The sequence below is a fragment of the Rosa chinensis genome, chromosome 5 (assembly GCF_002994745.2).
Source record: "Rosa chinensis cultivar Old Blush chromosome 5, RchiOBHm-V2, whole genome shotgun sequence".
Lineage (NCBI taxonomy): Eukaryota > Viridiplantae > Streptophyta > Magnoliopsida > Rosales > Rosaceae > Rosa > Rosa chinensis.
The window spans coordinates 46,238,309-46,250,818 of record NC_037092.1 but is presented as its reverse complement, the minus strand read 5'-3'; the positions used below and the strand labels follow the sequence as shown (position 1 = coordinate 46,250,818).

The following is a 12,510-nucleotide window of genomic DNA, read 5'->3' as shown; positions in this document are numbered from 1 at the left end:
TGAAACTTTTGGATATGTTTGTTTTATCAGTTGTCTACTATATATGAAAAGAAAACCTTGAATAAACATTGTTATATAGTAATTTGTAATAATTTAAGATGAAACAGTAAATGCTGAATAAACAATAAAAACTAAATGGTTAATAATATTAACTTATTACTTACCATAATTATAGTGTGAAGAAGTAGTAAAAGAAAGAAGAAAGAAGAAAGAAGAAAGAAACTTTGTTCTTTCGGTGCAAGGACTGAGTGGAACCCTAACCCTATTTATAGAAGTTCAAAATTGAAATGTTGTTGTAAATTTTTTGAAAATTTGGTAAATAAAATTCAAAATGTAGTAGATTGTTCTATGTTAGTTATTGATTGGACATGTACCTAAGTTTTCAGATTCGTAGGCTAAATGAATATATATTAGAATGGTGCAAAGATAACATGAGTGTAAGTGCAGCAGAGTTGGCCAAGGCTCTCAAAGGGCAATGGAGTGACCAAAGTTCGAGCCTTGGTGACCTTGTGGAGAAAGAGTGGTAGAGTGGGAACTGGGAAGAGATGGAAGGTTCCAAAAAAAAAAACCCAAAATTTAGCAAAATATCGCCAAAATAGCGATATTTCCGGAAATTTTGGGAAATTTCCGAAATATCCTTTGAAGGTTCCAAAAAAATACCCAAAATTTCGCAAAATTTCGCCAAAATCGAGATATTTCCGAAATTTCCAAAATATCCGTCGAAATCTACACGGAAGGTTACGGAAATTTCGACAAGTGAAAAAACCGAAAATTTCGGTGAAATATCGCCGAAATTTTGAATTTTTAGTCCTTGTTTAGTATATAGAGAATGTATCAAAATTGCAATATATTGTTGAAGGGAAAGGACATAAAATTTTATTCATTGTCACGCCATTAGACGAATGAGAGTGCATTTCAAATTTTCAAACTCAATCCACTTTTTACAACACCAATTAGAGAAGTTAATCTTGTAGCAAATTATATGGGTTCGTCTACAGTATATCGATACATTCAGTAGACTAGTTTAATACATGGGTAGATTAGCTCAATACAGATATAAACTAATTTGAGGTCAAGTCACTTTAGTCTACTTATGCATGGAGTCAGTCTAACTCTGTATCAAATATAATGTACTTGATTTAGTACATTAATGTGTCGTATAATTTTTTCAAATTATATTACCTAATTAAGATCAAGCAGCTAAAACACCTTTGGTGAACTTTGTTCTCCTATCACAATATTCTTTTTCACGTACTTTCTTGCCCAAACATGTTTTCCATTGATAGAAAATTTGGCCTTGCTTTGTCCCTCGAGCACCACTGGAATAAAAGAAGCGGAACGAACCACAAGGCGGGCATATAAAGGCTGCTGATCCACTACTTGTACTTCTTGCATATGGATAGCATCAAAAAATTCCCCATATTTCCTGTCAATACAAAAAATTATAAAATTTCACAACCAAATCAATAAGATATGCACAAATCCTACGTATGGTAAAAGCATATTCATACCTGGTAAAGAACTCTCTCACTTCCTTTTCAGAAATGGGATACCCCTTAGAAAATGTCAAGAAAATTGTCCTATCATCTGCAGACACTTCTTCCTCGACTTGATCCCCCGAACACCACCGCCTATATCACCACCGTCACCATCATCGTCATGCAAATGCAAACGACTGAGCATATCCGCATTTCATTATTCAAGAAATCGCGCTGAGCGCTAAGATCATAGGGATCAGCAAATCCATGCATGGTGCAAATTCTCCGAAGGGGACTGAGCAGACCCCACAGACACTGCCTTAGCCGCCACACGAGGGTCCCATATTAGTGGATCAACACTACTATTACTGTTAACAACAGCCCCATCCATGGGGTGCGGAGGAAGAGGTTCTATGGTTTCCATAGGCGCGTCAAAAGTCGCAGCTCCAATGAGAAATGGATTGTAGTACTCATTGATTAGAACCATCCTCCTTACATAATTTTGCGGCTCTGGGTGTAACTCTATTCCGGTGGATATAGGATCTGTAGTCTTGTTTTGGCAGTGAGCAGCTGTAATGTACAATTCCTCAAAGGCTCTCAAGCACACGTCATTGAAAAACAAGGCGGTTTTTATGGAAGAATCCGAGGGTGACGCCGCTTTTGGTCATTCCTTAGAGAATGGGAATATCGTGAGGAATGATATCTGATTCCAAGACCATCGGAAATTCATCGTTTTGAATGACATTGAGGACCATGCATGAGTCGTCGGCCATGATGTGGAGGAGCGTGTTGGGGAGAGTGTTAAGGGCTTTGTGAATGAAGTGGGTGACCTTACCACCGTGCTCGAGCTACATCCAGAAGGCCATAACCTGAGCAGACTCGCCCGGGTCACGGCCTAGATGCAATGTAAGACGGGTGAAGAGCTTGCGGTCAATGTTGTGGAAAGAGCAGAACTGTTCTTTGGTGATACGGACTTTCAATGGGGACAAAAGAAGAGGAAGAGGAAGCCATAGTGGTTGTTGTTGATGCAAGTTGAGAGATTGGTGAGGGTTATGGTGGTGCAAGTGTTGAGTGAAGGAGCGTGGGGTTTTATAGGGTAGTTGAGAGGTTTACGTGGGGTTTTATAGCGTGGGATATAATTTCAATTTTAATTTTGAAGTTTCATAATTTGAGTCATTATCATTGAGAGGTTTAGGAAACTTCAAAGCATCATTCCTCCTTATAGATGAGAGAAATATGAAAATATTACAGAAGATAACCAAGAATCACACATACAACCCTAAATCATTATGTTAGAAACAGAGTTGCTTAATTCAAGCGACTGACTTTTTAGACTCATATGAAATCCAAAAACAACATAGCCTTACCAAATAAGTTTGTAAAGGAGTGATCATCTGCAGATATGTAGATGGAGAGAACTTAGAGCAGGAGAGTATCTTTTTGTATTGGCGTCGATATCTTTTGGTTCAGTCTAGAATGGTAAAATGTGAAACCCTTTGATCATCTTTTAAAAAAGATAAAATAATAATAATAAATAAATAAATAAAAAGTAAAATGAGATCAGGCAATATAACATATAAGATGAGGGTAAATGGGTAATCTAGGTAAAGTCAAGAAGTGATCTCAACTTTTGAAATCCCTGCTTTTAGAAGCACCAATATAGCAGCTTTGTAGATTATACCTAGAGAAGTGGGAGATTCTAATTATAATCGATGGTTGTTATTTTACCGAACAACTTCAGCGACTTAAATTGAGAAATAAGTTGTTTAATCCAAGGTTGAACTCAAGGCCAAACTGGGCCTATATTGCACGAGGTCACCAGCCTTACCCAAATGACTGCTTCGCTGCTCAGAAAATTCTTTGGTTTAGTTCAGTATTTTTGAGGCTCTAAGTTTGATTTTGTGTCCTGATTAAGTCGCAAGCTTTTCAAAAAATTCTTCTTTTACAGTAATGGTACACAAAATGAAATGGTTTTTCCTATCTTGGTAAATGGTAATTGTGACATTCATTTCGATCATGTGGCTTTGTACATTGCAGCGTGACTGTATCAGAAATTTGTGTTGACTTTTTGACTTGTTTCCGTGACCAATTAGGATTAGGATTAACCTCCCTCTGTTTATCTATACTATTATTAAGAGAATATGTTTTGTTAGCTAAAACAAAAAATTTTGACAGATTTAACCCTGAAAGATTAAAAAACTTTGAAAATAAATTAAATCACAAGGGTAAATATGATAATTACAAAATAGATTTTTATTAAAAAAATAAAAAATAAATTTTCCTATCTCCACTTTTCTCTCCCACTATTTTCTCTCTACAATAACTGTATTTTATTTATTTTTTTAATTTTCTTTAAAAAAAAAAAATCTATGAACAACGCTAGTAATAAATGAATAAAACCCCGCTCTTCTCCTTCTTTTCTCCTCTCTCCTCTCTTCTCTCTCTCAATTCTCCAGTTCTCTTGCTTTCCCGAAACCCTAATTCTTTTATTTGTGACCGTTGCAAACAAAACCGCGTGTGAATAAAAAAGAAGCGCGTTTGAGAGCAAATCCAACTCCGTTTAGGATTAGGATTAGCCTCTTTATAAAACCCACCCCCCACGAAGACTCTTCACTCTGCTCTCTTCACTCTTCTCTCTCTCTCTCTCAATTCTCCAATTCCCGAAACCCTAGTTCTTTTTTCTCTCTGAAATTCTTTCCTTCCCGAAACCCTAGTTCTTTTTTCTCTCTGAAATTCTTTCCATTTCTGCAATCATGGCAATTCTCTCCAACAAACTCCCAGTCGGGGTCAGGTTCCTTCCCACAGACCACGAACTCCTCGATTACTTTCTCCGCACCAGGATTGCCATGGGTGACCACTTTCACTCCGATTTCGTCGCCGATTGTCCTCATTTTTACGTAGACAATGAGCCCTGGGTTGTCTGGCAAATCCACGGCGGCGGTGAGTCCAAGAAAGTGGAGGATGAAAAGACCATCTATTTCTTCACCCATCGGAGAAGGCTGAGTCCCACCGCCAAGCGATTTGATCGGAAAGTGGGTTCCGGCACTTGGAGCCGGCACTTGGAGCGGTCAGTATGCGAGAGAAGTTGAGGATGATGGTGTTGTTATTGGGCTCAAGAGGGACTTCCGATACGAGGGCGGTTGTGATTCTCGTCACAACGAGGCTTGGCTGATGCAAGAGTTTCAGCTCATTGATGATCATTCTGATTTTGTACTGTGCAGTTTGAGAAAGAACCCTAGAAAGGCACCACCAACCCCAACTGCTCAGGGGAGCAATGTTGTTGAAAATACCAGAGTAGTTAATGATAAAAAGAGAAAGAGCATTGTGGATCAACCCAGAAAGCCAAAATCGAAAAAGCAGAAGAAGGAAGGGAGTTGTCATCAGGAAGAAGGCAGCAGTACTCTTCATCCCAATTACGAGTTGCCCTATCCACAAATGGATGATCTAGATTTTTATTTTCCTGAGATTTATCCAGAGCTGTTTGTTGATGATGAGCGTGATTTATTTACTATGGATGAATTACTTGGACAGAGTTGGGAGGAGGGCAACAACTTCAATTTGGTTACAGGAGTACCACTTCTTTGATAATCTGGTTACAGGAGCTAGGAGTACCACTTCTTAGATAGTTTATTTTAATTTTTTACTCCTTCATGTATCTAACGTACATTTTTTTCATTCTTAAACCAGTTAATGGGTTATACACACTACTTTGTAAATCAATTTCTATCGAATGAAATCAACATTACATTGGTTCTTCTCTCTTTAGCTGTGCAATTGTTTTTCAATATCAAATTTGTTAACTTGGTTACTTAATTCCTATTCTCTCTGTCACACAACTAGCTGCAATGAGATTTAAATGAATGACAGGAGGTTTTAACTCGCAATTTGGTCCTTAATAGGATCATACAGGTGCATCTCCGATCCAATGGAGTACTGTATATTGGGTTTAATTGCTAACAACTGAAATTCCTAGGGTGACGTCTTTTCTATCGTACCCAAAAATGCTGATACGTCATGCGTAACTTTAGTTCTTATTATTGTTTTACCCTCAAAAAAATGATAGCCTAAAAATATTGCCCTGTCCATTTCCCCATTGTCTCGAAAATAAACCAAACAAAAATAACAGCAACGACCAAAAGATGTGGTTCGTCGACCGAAACTTATCCTGAATATTTTTTGCAATATGAACAACAATGTGAAAGATTACAAGTTAATACATGTTAAGATCCAAAACAATAGTATCAAGCATCAACATCTTTAGCTACATTATGAATTCTTTAAGAAAGCTTTAACCTTGTTTAACAAGGGTAAATAAAACCCTTGTTCACAGGAAGGAGAAGGTTTAATATCACAAATAACATGAAAATTTACAAGAGCACACAATGAAATTATATGCTACGCATTTTCATGATGAGTTCAGAAAGGTCTTAGCAGCATCCAGACTCAGTTCTTCATAGACCTGTAACGGATAGAACCAAGGAATTTTCACTATACAAACAATAGAAACTGGAAACAGTTATAAGGTCTACGACTTTATTTATTGAACATACCAGTTTCTTATGAACTAGTTGGAATGCCTTGCAAAATCTTTCTGCTTCTGTGGCACCCACCTAAACAGTTGAGCACCAGAAGTTAGTTTTCCTTCATTCTGATTGCTTCCAACAAAAATTTGTATTCGAACACAAAAGTAAGGTAACAGATAAGCTAACACCAAGGGTACAAAATGATCTTTAGCCCTTCTAAAATACACGCACATTCGTATTCGGACACAAAAGTTAAAAAATAAAAAATAAAAAATAAAATAAAATTGAAACCAAGAGATAAACAGCTGACAACTGCTTCATATGCCAGATACCAGATAAGCTAACACCAAGGGTACACAAGGAAGTACACTTGCTCTAGCGTACATGCCCATGGGTGCACATATGTAAACTTAAAACAGAAGGAAGCTTTTGCATAAGATCCGAAAAGGATACAACAATTGAAATGAAATGTTATGCTTTAAATAAGTTAAATCTGTTGATTCCACCAATTAAAATTGCCAAGGAAATGTCATAAAATGCTGGCATGTAGAGTCCTTATTTTTCTTCCGACATTTAACATACCACCAATTCAAGAAATGTGTTTTTGGTAAAGGCACCAGTTAATAATACAGGGTGTTTCTTGAACAGATCCTAAATTCAACTTAGAGGCTGCGCCTCATGCGGGAAAAGGCTATGCCTCAGCACTGAAGGCAGGTACCTTTTAGGCATAAAGTTAAATGACTTAAATCTTTGTTGATTTAATGCTTGTTTGAGGCTGATGTGTGCAAACATTTGAAAACAGAGAGAAAGAGGAAAGGAAAGGAAAAATCCTGATATGCAGATAGCAGTTGGCCTAAGTAAGGCCAATGGACATGGCGAAAAAAAATATTAAAAAAATCATCCCTGATATGCAGATAACATGGTAAGTAAATTCCATGTTATCTGCATATCAGGGATGATTTTTTTTTATTTTTTTTCACCATGTGAATATATATATATATATATATATATATATATATATATATATAAAAGAGTTGAGAAGTGATATTTCGTTAAGTTGACAAGAAGTACAACTGGTGGAAGGGTAATCCACAACCAAAATTGAAAGCAAACAAAAGACCAAAGACAACAAACTAACTACAAACAAAGCCGCACCAACACAGGTAGCACATCGATAAAACTAGTTGAGAGGGAAGTCCCAAAGTTCTTCCTCCCCATCCCCTCTGTAGTTCCAAAACTTTCTCCTACTATGCTAGACTGTCAAATATAATAAAAAACTGCTAACTAGCAAGTCCGTAAGTTTTAGCTTTGTCCCCTTTCACCACAGACTGAATGCTCAACATAAGAGCCCTTCCCTTAACACAGTTCAACTTCCTTAAACAAATTTCCACCACAACTGAAGACTATAAGTACTACTACATGATCTGCACTCACTGGACATTACACCCATTTCTCCATACCTAGGCATCTAGAATAATTATTATTTTCAATTGTAGATGGGACTAAATTTTCCAATGGATAAAGGTTGACATGAGCAATGATGAAATTGGGACACATATCAGGCATAGATATATGTAATCTAAAATCACCATATGCATATAGTACTGAATAAAGATAAGAAAATGCATTCTAAACCACAAACACATCAACATATTAATGTTTCAAATTATCTGCAAGTGTTTATACATTAACTATTTAGATCATGTTGGATACTCATTTCTATAAGCATTCATATGTAGACTGCAATCACCACAAAACCAATAAACCCCAATAGATCATGGGCCAATGACATACCTTTCTCTCAGCAACCAACTTTAGTTTCTCCCAAAATGCATCTGTAAGTACACAACCACATAAGTGCAATCAATATAACCTCTATCTAAATACCAACAAAACTGTGAATTGCTTTTTAGTTGCCAATGCATCCATGCAATCTCTATCCTAACACCTTTACACATGTTCTAAAGTGGTACATGCATGGAGAAAAGGATGAAGATGATCCATTTTTAATGGCTGACATAAGAAAATGAGAACTCGAAAACATTTCCCAATAATGCAAACAGGCTTTATAAGAAAGATAATTCCTTAACGCTCCCACAAAATTAGAAACGTATAACCCCATATGAAACATACAAGAAGCCATCACATTGTGATAATTGTGTTAAACTGAAATGGTCCAAAGGGCATTAGTGGGTCCAAAGTTTATGGTGTGGCCACTAGTTCAACCGCAAAAATAAGATGTGAATTGTCTGCTAGATGAAAATGAATGTTATAGCATACCATGTACATCACGTGTTTCCTTCTCCACGTCTATTTTCTCTCCCTCATCCCATGCATCCTGCCATTCTTTTAGCTGTTAAGAAATCCAAATAAGTCAACTAGAACTACCTATGTGTGTACAAATGGTAAACTCTGTGCAAAAGTTAAAGTAATACCGCTTCAGATTCTGCTGACTTAGAAGTTGACTCTCTAGATTGCTCTGATTCAGCCTGAAATTAGATAAAGTTGATAACTGAAGTGATTCATATATAAGCATCAAACTGTGAAACATCATAATGGATAGTAAAGGAATGGTCACTGCCTCACTGGTCAGTTCCACCAAAATTGTTTGGAAGAATTTGACTCATTTGACTTCTAACTTGCAAAAATAGTAAAGCAACTTACTAATCCTATTGTTCTAAATGTCGTGATTGATCAGAATGGGAAATCAAAAAAAAAAAAAAAATGAAACATGGCAAAACAAGAGAGTCAAACAGAAATGAAGAAAAAAAAACAACGAAAACTCTGATTTCTTGTCTTTTCTATCACAAACTGTCCTCCAATATTCTCTTCTCTAAACCTGGAGAGGTATTTAAATTTCCTTCACTTGAGCCTTGAGTGATTCCCTCACTCTCTCAAAGAAGTGGAATTCCCTAACTCTCCCATTGAGTTGCAGAAATTAATGCAGAGAAAAAAAACAAGGAAAACTCTTATTTCTTTTCTTCTCTCTATCACAAACTCTGTCTTCCAATATTTTCTTCTCTAAACCTGGAGAGGTATTTCCTTCACTCAAGACTTGAGTGACTCCCTCACTCTCTCAGTGGAGTGGAATTCCCTAACTCTCCCATTGAGTGGTAACCTTGCCAGAAGCACGAGCTGCTTCTCCCAGCCAGGCTTATGGTTGTCTGCCACTGATACAAACAACCCTAACACCTGTATATAGGCATAACAATCACTTGTCATCAATTAGGATGAGGAACAATCGTCCCTTCCATATTGGCATCAACTTGGGGTTGCCCAACCATCCATCAACAGAAACATAACTCCTATTGGCTGTAGCTTGCTCCTACTATTTGAAGGAGCAGGAATATAATAAACATAGGTAACTAAGCAAGGGCTGGACCACAACAACAAAAACATAGAAATTTTTCTAAGGTTGTAGAATTAATCATCAAAATTCCCACTTCAAACAAGACCACGTGAAACTAATACACTAAACATTGAAGAGTTTCTATAAGTCTTATTTCTAAATAAAAATAAATAAATAAATAAACTGAAAATATTACTAGAAGAAGACAACAAAGTATAATAGAAGACAAGAAGTCCTCATTCTACGAACCAAGGTAGAGAAATGGAGCACTAAGACCAAGAGATTACAGCACTGTCGAGGATATATAAACATCCAAGATACAACACTATAGATACTCACTGCAGTAGCTTTCGAATCTAACAGTAGGGCTGATAGTGAATCATGTCTATCCTCTTCAGTGACCGACAACGCGTACAGAGAAGGCCATAAACTAACTCACCAAAAAAGCTCTTCCCCACGAGAATCTTCAAACACCCTTCTATTGTGCACCATCCAAATAACCAAAAAAAAAAAACTGCCAACCTTCTGCATTCCCATAGGGTTTTATCCTTCTTGCCCTTCCTGTACACTCAAACTGCACAGTGAGGAACTCATACACCCTCTTGTAATGACCCAGCTTGCTTAACAAAAGGGGACAATGAAAGAAGACATGGTAACTCAACAAAATAGCTCTTCCACATGAGAGTCTTCAAAAACCCTTCTACTTCGCTCCATTCAAATAGCCCAAAAAACTACCAACCTTCTGCATTCGCATAGGGTTTTTGAAGTCTTTTCCTTCCTATACACTTAAACTGCATAGTAAGGAACTCACAACACCCTCTGGAATGACGCAGCTTACTTAACAAAAAAGGACAATGAAGGAATACACGGTTAACACTCTTTTCCCCCACATTGCAGATTATATACAATTGAGGGCTAAGATGAAGGAATGCCATTTAATGTGAAGCAGTTCTTAATCTAATAATCAAATGGAAAGAACCTGACCAAACTTCAAGAACTATCAAAACAAGACGAGTATAACAATAGCCCCTTCAGATAATTTCAGGCAACATAAATTGTTTATCGCCATAATTCAATCCACTCTAAAACTAAAAATGGTAACCACACATTAATTTTCTTGTAAAAACATACCCCTACTTCAAATACTTGTTACCACATTAACCTGAAATCAGGTACCAATGGGACAGGAAAAGACATGTGAATATTACGGTAGAGGCCTTCCTGTGAAACTGTTAGAATAATGGACATTATGTATAAAGTTAACACGTATTTGCATAGGGATCAGAAAATTTTCCTTTGTATGACCCTTTAAGCTCAACACAGGTAGAAATAAAAATCGGTAAATACTTTTTTTTTTAATGGAAATCACAGTAGATTTATTCGGACGAAAGGCATAGATGTATTAGTAAATTTATCCCTACTACTCCGCAGGATAGCCAGCACACCACACCTCCACAACACTCTTTCTCCCTCTGACCACCACCACCAATCCCCTTCTAAACAAGCATTAAAAAGGAATAACTCAGAATCACCCACTTTGAATACGCTTCCAAAAACATATTTTTACAGCTTGAAATTATAGGCAATGAAGAAATAGGCCATCAACAGTTCAACACTTTCCACCACCTTTTTGCACATAATCCAACAAGGAGTGATAACAAAACATTACGCCTCTGCTACGAATGAATAATGTCACAAGAAACAACTTGTGCACTGACACTACAACGAGCAATAAGACAACTAAAAATCTATACTTACTTCCAAATCACGTATAGGAATTGAAGATGGAAATATGGCTCACCAATCAACCCCCAATAATAATATTAAGAGAAAAATCTCTGAAAGACTCAAGTTCATATGATCTCTTATCCAGTATACCTAACAGAAGTAAATCGAAACACAAAAAGAGGAGACAATAAAGCTACCTCATAACATTCAAATTGCTGCAGAAATTTATATTCCAATATTTGAAAGAAAGAACCACCACATGTGATGGCGCCCCTATCGTCCAATACACTCAAAATCTAATTTCTGCCCCCATTTTTCACCTTCTTATTACACGTATCGACTTACTACGTATGAAGCACTTCAAACCACTACAAAGTCAGGTGTTGGTTGTAACAGTTGCTACCCCTCCCCTGTCTAAACTCGATAGACAATGATGACCAGCATAAGTAGTGGTTCCAAAGTCGGACCAATTTGGGTGAAACCTACCTTCTTCTATGAGTTAGTGATGGTTGAAAAGTGAGCAGCCTATTAATCATTCTACACAAAACCACAAAACTCTTGCCGCAGCTCTTTCGAAATTCCTACTAGATATAGCTAGCTCCTCCTACACAAGTGTATCTAGTCATCGACTAAAGGCAAGTGTACTTTTATGTGATCGGATTGAAAATGTAAGCAGATGCCCAATGTGCAACGAGCTTTCAAGCAAAAGATCTTGTAATTGATGCAATAAGGAGACAAATCAAACCACACAAAATAAAAGAAGAAAAGAATGAGAGCAACAAGCCCAGAAAACCAAAGCAAACAATCTCTTTTCCGAGGGAGGGAGGCAGAGAGAGAGAATTACATGGTAGTCACGAGATCGGACGACAGGGAAAAGAAGGAGAAGGCGTCGAAATTCAGCTTCGTCCATTTTGCCTTTTTATCTCTAGACTTCTCTCCTCTTTTTTTCCCACAACCGCGCGCCCAAACCAAACCTCTGCACAAAACGTCGAGGCGACGCTGGGGATGTTGAGCTGCTTTCGGTTTATAAGTCTTTTTTTTTGCGTCATTATGTTTTATCACGTCAACAACATATATTTACACATAATTATAGCAACTAATTTTTTATTATTCAAACTCACGAAAATGTTCACCTTGTCAGTTATTGACTAAGAAAATAATGTTCAACCACCCTTGGATGTAAATCCAATGGCAGAAAAAATTATTATTAAGTTGAGGTATTTTGTTTTCCACCCTTAGATGTAAATCTAAGGGTTATTGAGCATAAATTCTTTGGTCAGCAACTGACTAGGTGAACACCACTGTTCGAACTCATGACCTGCTGCTTACGAAGAGAACACTTATCCCTCTAGATCAAATGAAATTAGGTAACTTTACCAAATTTTGTTCACCCTATTTTATAAATTTGCAAATTGCAATTTGCTTAAACCTA

General features: G+C 37.0%; 3 protein-coding genes across 4 annotated transcripts; 1 reads left to right on the top strand and 2 right to left on the bottom strand.

Annotated features, from left to right (window-relative positions):
* Positions 1–1,200: 1,200 nt before the first annotated feature.
* LOC112203939 lies at positions 1,201–1,965 on the bottom strand. Its single transcript, XM_024344836.1, has 3 exons — positions 1,784–1,965; positions 1,512–1,631; positions 1,201–1,426 (listed from the first exon to the last, which is right to left on the bottom strand). Exons 1-3 carry the CDS (start codon positions 1,963–1,965, stop codon positions 1,201–1,203), a joined length of 528 nt encoding a protein of 175 aa, XP_024200604.1.
* A 2,266-nt stretch (positions 1,966–4,231) lies between these two features.
* On the top strand, positions 4,232–5,063 carry LOC112203938 (NAC domain-containing protein 37). Its single transcript, XM_024344835.1, has 2 exons — positions 4,232–4,545; positions 4,700–5,063. The coding sequence occupies exons 1-2, from the start codon at positions 4,232–4,234 to the stop codon at positions 5,061–5,063; spliced, it is 678 nt and encodes a 225-aa protein (XP_024200603.1).
* Positions 5,064–5,630: 567 nt separating this feature from the next.
* LOC112201555 lies at positions 5,631–12,103 on the bottom strand. Of its 2 annotated transcripts, none has more exons than XM_024342458.2 (6): positions 11,923–12,103; positions 8,437–8,490; positions 8,282–8,339; positions 7,796–7,836; positions 6,029–6,088; positions 5,631–5,937 (listed from the first exon to the last, which is right to left on the bottom strand). In XM_024342458.2, exons 1-6 carry the CDS (start codon positions 11,986–11,988, stop codon positions 5,884–5,886), a joined length of 333 nt encoding a protein of 110 aa, XP_024198226.1. In that variant the 5' UTR covers positions 11,989–12,103; the 3' UTR covers positions 5,631–5,883. The 2 variants fall into 2 exon arrangements, with proteins under 2 accessions (XP_024198226.1, XP_024198225.1); XM_024342457.2 differs by having other exon boundaries at positions 8,282–8,354; positions 11,923–12,096.
* Between the last annotated feature and the right edge of the window lie 407 nt (positions 12,104–12,510).